This window comes from Sorex fumeus, unplaced genomic scaffold (genome assembly GCF_029834395.1).
Source record: "Sorex fumeus unplaced genomic scaffold, SorFum_2.1 ptg000034l, whole genome shotgun sequence".
Lineage (NCBI taxonomy): Eukaryota > Metazoa > Chordata > Mammalia > Eulipotyphla > Soricidae > Sorex > Sorex fumeus.
In genome coordinates this window covers 17,476,512-17,488,593 of record NW_026606091.1, presented here as the reverse complement: position 1 = coordinate 17,488,593, position 12,082 = coordinate 17,476,512, and the positions used below count along the sequence as shown (strand labels likewise).

The window sequence follows — 12,082 nt, the reverse complement described above, 5'->3', positions numbered from 1 at the left end:
GAACATTGCTTGCTGTGAACCCACATTTAACCTTCATATGTATATTGCTGAGGCCAAGTGAAACTTCTACATTTTGTGTCTCTCTCAGTTACTTGGGGCAAACATAATATTTAGAGGACCAGACTGAGATTTTGCGGGTAGCTGAAACTCACTTCTGCATTGATCTTTTGTGCTCTCTTACTCAGAGAGGTGCTCTTCAAATATGGTAGCCACTATTTGTGTGTGGCCATGGAGTGTAAAATATGACTGATCCACGAGCTGGAGCAATAGCACAGCGGGTAGGGCATTTGCCTTGCACACGGCCAACCAGGGTTTGATTCCCAGTATCCCATATGTTTCCCCAAGCACTGCCAGGAGTAACCCCTGTGCATCCCATATGGTCCCCTGAGTGTGGAGCCAGGACCAACCCCTGTGCAACGCCAGGTCTGACCCCCCACCAAAAAAAATATAACTGATCCAAACTGAAATGTTAAAGTCTTATTACTAATAAAAAAGGAATGTAAAACATCTCTATTAAGACTCTATTACATATTGAAATGATTTGGGTGGGAGCGGGCAGGGTTTGGGTCACACACAGCAGTGCTCAGGATTTTCATCTGGCTTTATAATTAGGGGTCACGCCTGGTAGGACTCTGGGGACCAGAGGTGGTGCCAGGTTGGCTACATGTGAATCAAGTGCCTTACCTGTTGTCCTATCTCTGTGATCCCAATGATATTTTTGACAGGGTGGGCTTATTGAAATATTAGAATTACTTTATCTGTTCCTTATCTCATTGTTAATGTGATCACTGGTAATTTTTTTATTTCATCTGTGGATAACATATTTCTGCCCTAGAGCATTGCTGTCTGGGGACCACATCATAGCAACCATATGCTAAATGTGAAAAAAGCTGACTTTTTCCTTGTGACTGTATCCCTGTGAAGAATATATTGAGAAGTCTTTGCACTCTGGAAAATTCACCATGTTAACATTCATTATCCAGAGTCTGACAAAAATGGTTTCATATTCAAGTCAGTTACTATGTTACAGTAAGATGTGAAACACATAACAGAAAGGAGATAGGAAACTTATCAAGGAAGCTTGCCAAACAGGAAAGTATAATTTAGGGAGAGAAGAATGAATCTTTGGGTAGTTACCATTGTCTGAATAAGGTTCAGAAATGATAAGTACTTAACTGCATCAATTTTTAACTTCAATATTTTTACTGAACCTAACACAATACCACTGATATTTTTGATCCACTATGAAAAAAAAAAGCCAAAAACAAATCTCCCATGTCTTTCCAATACAAAAACATGATGTGAAAAACAATAGTGCCAACAAGACCTGGGAGTTTAGAATCACATTATATCACACCTCAACTGAGGCATACAGGATTATAATTGTGCTTTTAAGATACCCAGGTATGGCCAGAGAAATAGTACAGGGGGGTTAGGTGCTTGCCTTGCTGATTGAATCCTCAGCTGCACGTATTGTTCCCCAAGCACTGAGAGAGGTGATTCCTTAGCACAGAGCCTGGAGTTAGCCCTGAGCATAGCTGGTTTTTCCTGAACACCGCCCCCCTCTCCTCCTGCCGCTGCACCCCTCACCCATTCGCCCATTCCCAAAAGACAGGCAGATGATGTGTATGAGAAGTGATTTCTATAAGGTCCACACTCTTCATGTGAAGGTATAATTTGTTTTGTAGAGAAACACCTATGATTCAAAATCCTGTAGTTTAGCAAAGGTAGCTGTGTCATCTAGGTACAGCCTACACCAGGATTTCCAGCAAACCGACCTTGGGCCAACACTTGGAATTCTTTTTTTCTTTTCTGGGGTGATTGGTGCATACCTTCATTGCACTGAAGACCCTTCCAGCCTGTGGCACAAGAACACCCATAGGGGTCTGGGAGACAGAACACGTAGGACTTGCATCCCTCGGGTCCATTACATGTTTCTTTACAAGTTCTGCCAAATGTGTGCAGTTCACAAGCTTTAGGGGGAAAAAGATTATTTAGAATCAAATATGCAAACACTTTAAAGTCATTATTCTTCTTCCAAAGCATCTCTTCTTCACCGGGGAACATAGAAAATAGACAAGTCTCAGCTGTGGCACAGGCAGGGTGATTACAACTCTATGATCCTTTTGATAATTAATGAAACTTTCTCAGGGAGAATATCCAGGCCACCAACCTGGTTGTGCGAGCTGTGTACTACACAAACAGAGGGATTGGCATTAGCATCAGAAATATCATAGTCTTCTTTCTTTGCAGTGGTTGGCAGTAAAGAGACTTTAACAAATGGCAGCTTTTTCTCACATTACCCTGTAGCCTGGCAGAGACTCTTTGGCTCTTGTCCACTTCCATCTGTATGTAGAGCCAAAATTCTAGAACCAGCTAGCAGTAGTGTTTTCAGTCGTTAAGTTCCCAGTTAAGTGTATTCTGACTTACCCTTCTCACATGTCCTTCCCATAAACCCAGGAGGGCAGATGCATTCTCCAGTATCTTCATGGCAGACACCATTGTTCATACAAACAGTACAGACGCGGTTACATTCAGGTCCCCACTTCTGAGCTTCACATCCTTTAATTAAGGAAAAAAGAGCTAAGGTGAGTAGAGCACAGTCCCTCAACCACCTTCATCAAACACCCGCTATGTGTCAGTTCATTTAGTGAACTCTGGTAATTAGAATACAGTCTCTCTGCTCTCTTAGAAGCTAAATTGCTTCATACAGAAAACAGACATGTGAGCAGGAAACAATGATAGAAACACACCCAAGGAATATCTAACCCTGATTTGGGAATAAAATGGAACGTAGATGAAAGTATCTCTAAGAAGGAGATACATGCACTGAAGCTGCAGCTCCGCCTCGTAGCAAAGGTGCTAAGTCTGCAGAATGTAATCAGACAGAGGAGGGAAGCATAGCATCTTCAAGGAGCTTTCAATGCAGTTGCAGCTGAGAGCTATGGTGTTCAATGCATATTCCCTGAACAGCAGTAATTCTGTTACCTGAGAGTTTTGATTAAAATGCAAGTCTCGGGCCAGAGCGATAGTACAGCAGCAAGGATGTTTGCCTTGCAAGCAGCTGACACAGGTTAGATCTCTGGCATCCCATATGGCCCCCTGAGTACTGCCAGGAGCAAGCCTTAAGTGCAGAGACAGAAGTAACCCCTGAACATTGCCAGGTGTGACCCAGAAAGACTAGATAATTAAATAATAAAATACAAGTCTCAGACTCCCCATTAAAGAGAATGAGAAACTCCAGAGATCATCTAGCCACTTGTTAACAAATCTTAACCGTGATTCTGATAAACGTTAGTTTGAGAACCTCTCTATTCTACATATGTATTGGTAGGATATGATACAGAAAATTAAAATTTAAAAAAAAGACTCCTCCGTTTTCCCTGGCCTTTCTGTCTCCCACCATCTTCCCCTAATAAAAGAAAATAAAATTAAATAAAAGCAGGAATGATAAAGTTCTACCTATTTGTCAAGTGAAAGCATGATAGTTTCACTTTCTGATGAAGTGAAACAAATGAAACAAATGTGCTTTAAAATCTAAAGTACAAAAACAATAAATGATTCTAGATTAATATTTCTTGGCTATTTTTTCTCTAACAACTTGAATATATTTGATTGTTAATTAAGTTCAAGGATACCTTCTAGCATAAGAAAAACCCAGGGGTTAGTTATGGTCAAGAATTTAGTTTTTCATATGAAAGGAACTAGTGTATTGCTTTCATACTGGAAAATTTGGGTCTGTGCCTACAGCTGATGTAACCTAATAATTTCTTTGGCAAGAATGCCTGGTTATCAGTATTTTCTCTGAATTAATCTGAAAGACTGTCAACAGAGACCCTTTCTTCCATTTGATTAAAACTTCCATTCGCTAGATAAAGCAACAAAATATCTAAAACCTTGTATTTACCTCCCTTCTTACATAAAGGGAAATGCTTCTGCATAGTTACAAATTTTTTGAAAGCTTCTTTGCACATGTTGAAACTAGCAGTTCCTGTTACATTAAACTGTGGCTTAGTCTTAGTTTAATCTGTAGACCTGGTCTAGCTTCACTCATAATCCTGGTAAAGGGGAACGAATAAAATGTTGGGGAATGATAGGAATGATTTCTTAGGAGTGGAAAAGTCAGGAAAAGAGTTTTCTAACGAGTAATAATGTGCAGTTAAATCTGTTATTTTCTTAAAATATTTTGGTTTTATATTTTAAGAAACTAAAAGTTTGTAGACTGGAGAGATAGTAGGATGTGTGGGTAAGGCGCTTGCCTTGCAGTGACTGACCCGGGTTTGATCCCCAGCACCAAGTATGGTTCCCCAAGTACAGGCAGGAGTGACCCTTTGAGAAGAGAGCCAGGAGTGAGTCCTGAGCATGACATGGTGTGCCACAAAAAGCAAGAGAGAACAGGATGTAAAAAGAAAGAATGAAGCACTCATGACACACAGAGAGAAATCCTATCTACTTTGTGAAAAATATTTTAAGAAGTGAAAATATATACTGAAAATAAACCTAAGAATATAAGAACTGTGGAGGCTTTTCTTGGGGCGGAGGAGGTCACACCCAGCTGTATTGTGATCAGTGATCACTCCTGGTCGTGCTTGGGGACTGTAAATGGTGCCAGTGATCAAACCTGGGTCCACCACAAGCAAGGCAAGCACCTTACACACTGTACTATCTCTCTGGCCTAGTGAAATATGTACCTCAAGTATATGGTGCTGAAGCAAGCTGGAGAGAAATCAACTATTGAAATGAATGAAAACTGTGTCCTAACCAATCAGACTCTTTCTATATATCATCATATCACTGTATCACTGTCATCCTGTTGTTCGTCAGTTTACTCTAGTGGGCTCCAGTAACATCTCTATTCATCCCAGCCCTGAGATTTTAGCAGTCTCTCCTTACTTGTCTTTCCCAACAATTGGAGGCTCTTTCAGAGTCAAGGGAATGAGACCTGTTATAGTTACTGGTTTTGGCAAAGCGAATATGCCACGGGGAGCTTGCCAGGCTCTGCCCATGCAGGCGGGATACTCTCAGTAGCTTGTCAGGTCTATGATTTGTTGCCTACTGTCTGAACTCCATCAAACATGGTGTGGTAATCATGGAAAATGGGTAGGAAGTGTCTTAAGATGTGTCACAACCTGGAGCGTGGCAGTGGTTGGGTAAATACACAAGTTTATACTATATTAACTACACTTTAAATATTTCTACTGTCACATTGCAATACTTTTTATGAATTTGATTTACCAATAATTTGAGGAATTACAGAGCAGTCCGAATACATGTACCTCATCACTTGAGTAATTGATTACATGAGTGTCTGGGGGAAATTTTAGAGCACTTTCTTTTTGGTTTCCATTATAGATATTTTTTTTAAAAAAACTATTGTTGATAGATATTTATTTTTATAATTATAATGGGGAGAGGGAAAGTTCTCATGGTTTTAATACTTGCATTTTTTCAAACCTAAAAATCAAAATAATATTTGAGAGTTAACTACCTCAAAAGTGTAGGATTTAATGAGGCTTAATGTTTAATTGGACCAAACCAGAAGCCCAAACCCACCTTTCAAATATTAGACACCTTTCTGGCACAACTCACTGAAGTCCCCTTTATCTATGGAGATGCTATTATTGTTTAAATGTGAGGTCTTCAAACATGATGGCCTGTTAGTACCTGTATTGCAAACCATAACACCCAAAAGAAGAGAGAGAGAGAGAGAGAGAGAGAGTAAGAGGGAATGTGCCTGCCACAGAGGCAGGGGGTGGGATGGGGTGGCGTAAGGGATACTGGGAACATTGGTAGTGAAGAATGGGCACTGGTGGAAGGATGGGTGATCGATCATTGTATGATTGAAATGTAATCATGAAAGTTTGTAAGTCTGTATCTGTGATTCAACTAAGGAAAAAATTGTGAGGTCCTATGCTTATATTTTAACACACTGATCTGCATATTTATAGTGCATTAGTCTAGAAGCTGACCTAACATATATCAGAGCAATCTGATTTCTTATTCTGGGAACTCAAGAATTCAAGGTGAAATCCAGGGAAATATATTAAAGGATTAGAGCATGTGTCTGTCACTCATGAACCCCCAAGTTTGACCCCAAGAACTGCATGCCCAACCCTCACCGCAAGCACCATGTAGTATGACCATTATGTTTCCCAGCTCCACTGGGCCTGAACAGCACCACATCACCAAGTCAAGTCCTGAACCATAAGATTCACACACCCAGTCTGAGTATTGCTAGGAATAGCCCCAGTCCCTGAGCATGGTTTGGGAGCCCCCCCCATCCCCCAAAATAGATTTGGAAGTGAAAATAGAAAATATCTGTTTCTTATTAGCCATTCTGTCATTTTCTTAGCATCATTTTTATCTTTCCAGTTAATCCCCAGATTTTACTTAAATATTTAGAGTTAGTATCTGTTACTTGACACTAAAAATCCTAGTAGCTATACCACCATAGATAGTGGTCTCTCCATCACTTACTCCGGACAATCAGCCTCATGAAAGCCGAGGTGAAGAGGTTTCCTCCTATGTACCTGGCCGAGTACACTCCAGCATCTTGGGGCTGAGCATGAGGAAGGTGAACTTCTAAAATGTCAGGGACTTCATGCCGGGGCACGGAATGAATGAAGGAACCTGGGAGGAGAACAATGGAGAACAATGGGTCATATTCCAAATTCGCATTTCCTTGATTGTGTCTCACGACTTGACTAGTTTTCCTTGGCATAATATAGAAAATGTATTCTAGATTTTTTTTATGGGACAAAGATAAAAAAATTACTGAGCCACTCATTGTTTTCCCATTCAGTCAAGAAAATTAAGTGCTAGAAGATAAAGTCTATGGGCTCTACCACCCAACACATAAACATGAAGGTTCTTATCTTCTTCAGCGGAAGGTGAACATAGAAGGGCAGGCAAGGTCAATTTCAAAATATCATAAACCTCTGCCAACTAATTAACAAATCAGGCGATACTTAGAATTACTACTCAACTCTGGAAGTGCAGTCCAACCAGAGTTCAGAATAATTCCCATCAATTTTTCAGCTAGATCAGGAAACTACCACCAGGTGATGTCAAGCCATAATTGGAGCAAGACATATTTGTCTTCCAGAGTTAGATCACCACCTCCACACTGACCCCCTAGAAATATTGCCAGTTGTCTTCTTATGTTTACTTTTATCATTTCTTTATTCTTGAGATCGAGGTAACATTTCACCTGGCTAGAGATATTTGAGACCCTATCCATCCCATTGTCAATGTATATTTGTAAATTGCTTAACAATGTTATGATCAATAATGGATAATATATATAATAGTAATATGAATAGTTTGTGTCATATGATCTAGAAGTGTGTTAGGTAACACCAAGCAGGTTTACATAATTACACTTTAAGACATAGGGTCAACTGATGAAATTACCGAACAATGCACTTATTTCTAATAATGTATCCCAATCATTGAGGCATGAATGTGCAGTAGATGTATATTTGCATATGGGTGTGGGTCTCCAGTTTAATTTAATTTAATTGATTAACAACATTGTCATGAGTGTTGTTAGAAAACAGCTTTGATTAAAAACATCAATACATTGTCTAAGAGGACTTCTGTCATAGAATTTCAATAGCTTGCATCATTGCAACTTTCAAACATCAGCCACCAAGACTACAATAGGATAATGGGATAATCACCCTAGCAGATATCCAAAACCATGGTAATGAAGAAAACAAAGTACAAACTCACCATTTTTATAAATCACTGCATCTTCTTCTTTCACCAGGACCTTCTTGAAAGATATGTTCACATTATCTCCCCTGTCCACAGTCATAGTTAAAGTAGCTGGTAGAAAGGAAGCTTTGAAAAGAGAGAAAATAAATACCAAAAATGAAGTCACACATTTTCTCCAGGAACAGCCAAACTTTGAACTTCAGGAGATAAGGACTGACATTTTCCAGGAGTCAGCTGATTTTTATGATATAAAAAACCAATGATAGTAAATGGGATTTTAATTTTCTTTAAAATATGTACCTTAAAAATACTAACAAAAGGAAGCACAAATATGTAACATGATATGCATACACACATTTTCCATGCAACTAATTAAGATATGAGGATCCTGTTGCTTAATATTTATTATCAAACTAAGTCCTAATATTTAATTATAAATGGTGTTATTTATGAATACATCATTTTCTTCAGCCCTGCCAATTTTATAGATGTGGAGAAGAAAATTAATGACCAGATACTTGCCAAATGACTTTTTCTTTAGTACTTTAGGGTATTGTTGCTCCATATAATTAAAATTGTTTTGACTGCCACAGGTTTTCTCAAATAGAATAAGAACAATACTAAACCTATACTGCTCTTATTGTAAAATTAGAATATCAGAGAATAATGAAAAATGGAATCCAATATCTTACCTTCAACCCTTTTAAGAGGTTGGCTCATCTATACATGAGCTGACATATTCATGGGACTAGATAGTGCTGTGTGTTAACTAGAGAAATTATTGTATATTGTGTTTATAAAAAGATTTGGAAACTTCTTTTTGTCATTTTGAGACACAACACTTTGGTTTATTGGACAAGATTATGTGAAAAAATATCTTCTATGTTTCCCAGCCACAACTGTCTGAATTTCTTTCATTTACACCATAATCTGCAGAGTCCCAACTACAAGAATAAGGACTAATATATTTAAGCCTTATTAAATTAAGAAAAAATTCAAAATGTAAGGATCGCTACTGAAAGAGGAGCAAAATGTTATATAGAGAGATCAGAAAATTAAATTAAAAATACGCAGTAATTGTACAATGATTAGGGTGCTTGCCTTTCATGCAGGTGACCCAGGTTTGATTCTTGGCACCCCATATGGTCCCTTGAGCACCACTGGGAGTGATCCCTGAGCACAGAGTTAGAAGTAAGTCCTGAGCACTTCCAGGTGTGGCCACAAAATGAAACAATAAGATAATAACAAAACAGATTAATATGGCAGATATATGATAAATATATGATAAATGTTAAGGAAATCCAGAATGATATATATATGAAAATAATACATGCATAATTGTATACTCTTCCATAAACTAGACAGCTTGTGATAACTGAATATTCCACTGGAGACCCAACATGTTAAACATAGAGATACATGAGACTGAATATAACGAGATAGAAAAAACACAAAATGGACTAATACTAACTGAAGGAAACCCAGTACTGCAATATTTATACTGGAAAAAATTTCTAAAGCCCCGCCCCCAATTTTATATAAATGATCTTTGCGTGAAGATTAAAAGGAAGATACAACAATCCTGATTTTGTACAAATGTGCATGACAATACTAGTTCAAAGCAAATGAAACAAAAGCTGACAGAATGAAAAGAAGAAATGGACAAATTCACAAAGTACAGTGGAAACTTTTGAAACTCATTATTTAAACATATCAAAATGACTAAGGAAAAATACAAACTGGGATACTGTAATAAAAAACATCTGTTGGTTATTCAAGTATTTGTATTTTCAAGTATAGTGCCTACCTTTTCCACCACAAAATGCATTCACTTGAATAATGAAGAATCACTATCTTGCAGAGTAAATTCTCTGTTCAGAATTCATCAATATTAATTAGAAATCAATAGCAGGAGACCTTATATTCTAAATCCCTGTAGTGTTTTCATTGAGAACCAAGTCTAAGAATGAGAGAAATTCCTGCTGAAGATCTCAGGATAGCTGCACCAGTTTCTGTGCCTTCCTGTTTATCTGCGGCTTTTGGACAGAAGGTTCGAGAGAGGCTGAGCAGGTGCTGTATTCAGCTTAGAGAGCTACTCTGAAGGCAAAAGATGCTTCTGAACTACACTCAGTGGTCCCTGGGTTTTAGGTTTGTCTGCCTATTCTCTGTACCCTTCCTGGACTTAGCTCAACTGCCTATGTGTAGACAGCAACATGGGAGCAAACCCAGAGGGAGAATAGTGTTGAGTCAAAGGGTTTTGTAGGTTCCGGGTTAACAGTACTGGGGTTTAGGCACTTAAGATCAGATATTTGAGAGGCTGGTACAATAGGTGCAAGGGCAAGTATCTATTCTGAAAAATTATTAAGAATATTAAATGATGCTTGCCAAGCCCCTGACAGTAGAGGTTAGCCTTTTTCCTAAAAATAAATGAATGACAACTCTGCCATGTTTATACTTAGAAGCATGGACATGAGCAGCAGCTTTCTTTATAGAATGAAAAAGGGTCCAGCATGCAGGGGCCACAGGCAGAAAACCACTGGAGATTGGTGTAAGGGATTCTGGGGTTCCTCAGACAAAGTGATTTAGCAATCCTAAGGTGTCCAGCTCTTATGTCCTATAACATACTCCTGGGCTACTGTGAGAATTTTTTCTGTCCATTTCATACTGTTCCTTTCTATGTGGCTTGCTTATGGTTTTCTGCCCCTTTGTGGAAAGATTGTTTAGCTTACCGTGGGACTTCTCACTCAGCATTGTGTTCTGAAAAGGAACCAAGATTCTCCACTAGGCTCGATTCCAAAGTAGCTTTTCTTTTTCCCCCACTTTGTTGCTCTTTATTATTTCAGACTTTGTGCCTTTTAAGCTCTCTGTTTCCATAGGTAGGAGCAGAGTCACCCAAGAGTTTCACTGCTGTCCAGCCTGCCACCTCCTGTACTACTCTTGGTTGATTCTTTGCTGAGTACCAGTGAAGTGGTTCAGAATCTCTACCGCACTTTAGGCTTTCTGACCACATAGGCGGTCAGCTCATCCACAGTAGATTGATGTCACATGACTTGATTGGATCATGAAAACAAGTACTGTTTTATAATGCCTTTTAAAGACCAGGCATGATACTAAGGACTCTACACATAATGTGATTTTCATAGTAACTCTACAAAACCGGCTGGAGCAATAGCACAGCCAGTAAGGTGTTTGCCTTGCACGCGACTGACCCAGCTGACCCTGGTTCAATTCCTCCGCCCCTCTCAGAGAGCCTGGCAAGCTACTGAGAGTATCTTGCCTGCACAGCAAAGCCTGGCAAGCTACCCGTGACGTATTCAATATGCCAAACACAGTAACAATGAATCTCAAAAAAATTGGAGACGTTACTGGGTCCACTCAAAACTACATAAAATTTCCTTGGCAAATGCCAGACACTTAATTAGTATTCATGACAAGTTAACAGCATTAACAAAGTGTGGCACAAAAAGTGGTTTAAAAATCCTTATGGCTCCTAGAAAGCCCGTTTTCTCCCCTGATCTGCACAGGACAGGCATGGAGGCCCAGCTCTGGGCAACAAAGCTGAACGGCTCCTCATTCCAAACAGGAGACGTTCCCAAATCCTCGCCCAGTGCCAGGGACTCTTTCAGGAGCTGCGGCCGCATTAGCGGCCGCGAAATATTTTCCCACTACATATGCCATAGGAACCATAAGCTACCTTCTTAGATGGAAACTTCTCTAGTTTAGCTCAGCCACTAGAAACACAGTAGCCAATAACTCATAAGCCTATCTTAACTCACACTGCATATCAAGCAGAATAGTAACAGTGAACGTGAAGGACTAAATCACACTTGTCACAATGGTAAAGCAACGCAAAAGCCCACCAAACTTTCTTATTGAAGAGTCTAGCCCAGATGACACCAACAGTACTGTAGTGTTAGACAACCTCTCTGACAAGGAATTCAGAAAGGAGCTACTTAGGATGCTTAGGGAACTAAAAGAAACAATGAAAAGCAATGCCAATACAAGACAGGAGAATTTGAAGGCAGAAATGAGGAAAATGCAATCGGAAATGTCAAACCTGAAAAATCTCGTAGGCGAATTGAAAAACTCAGTGGAAGGCCTCAGCAGCAGAGTAACAGCTGCTGAGAACAGAATCAGTGAGATCGAAGATGAAGTTCAGAGACTCTCCAGAAAAGAGCAGAAAATGGAAAAGAGACTCACAATTCGGGAACAGATGGCAAGAGAAGATTGTGATGAAGCCAAGAGGGGTAACATAAGAATTATTGGAGTCCCAGAGGGACAAGAAGAAAACCTTGATGAAGAATAAACTGTCAAAGACATCATTGCTACAATGTTTCCAGAGCTGAAGAAAACTTGTGACCAC

At 39.3% G+C, this 12,082-nt stretch overlaps 1 protein-coding gene across 2 annotated transcripts in view; it reads right to left on the bottom strand.

The window, feature by feature from the left end:
• Positions 1 to 12,082, bottom strand: part of TEK (TEK receptor tyrosine kinase) — a 121,060-nt gene that overhangs the window by 58,695 nt on the left and 50,283 nt on the right. For both annotated transcript variants that reach the window (XM_056117103.1, XM_056117104.1), the window contains exons 3-6: positions 7,735 to 7,845; positions 6,478 to 6,630; positions 2,431 to 2,562; positions 1,833 to 1,973 (exon numbers count right to left, since the gene is read on the bottom strand). In XM_056117103.1, the coding sequence (XP_055973078.1) occupies positions 1,833 to 1,973; positions 2,431 to 2,562; positions 6,478 to 6,630; positions 7,735 to 7,845 (537 nt within the window). The remainder of the gene's footprint in view (positions 1 to 1,832; positions 1,974 to 2,430; positions 2,563 to 6,477; positions 6,631 to 7,734; positions 7,846 to 12,082) is intronic.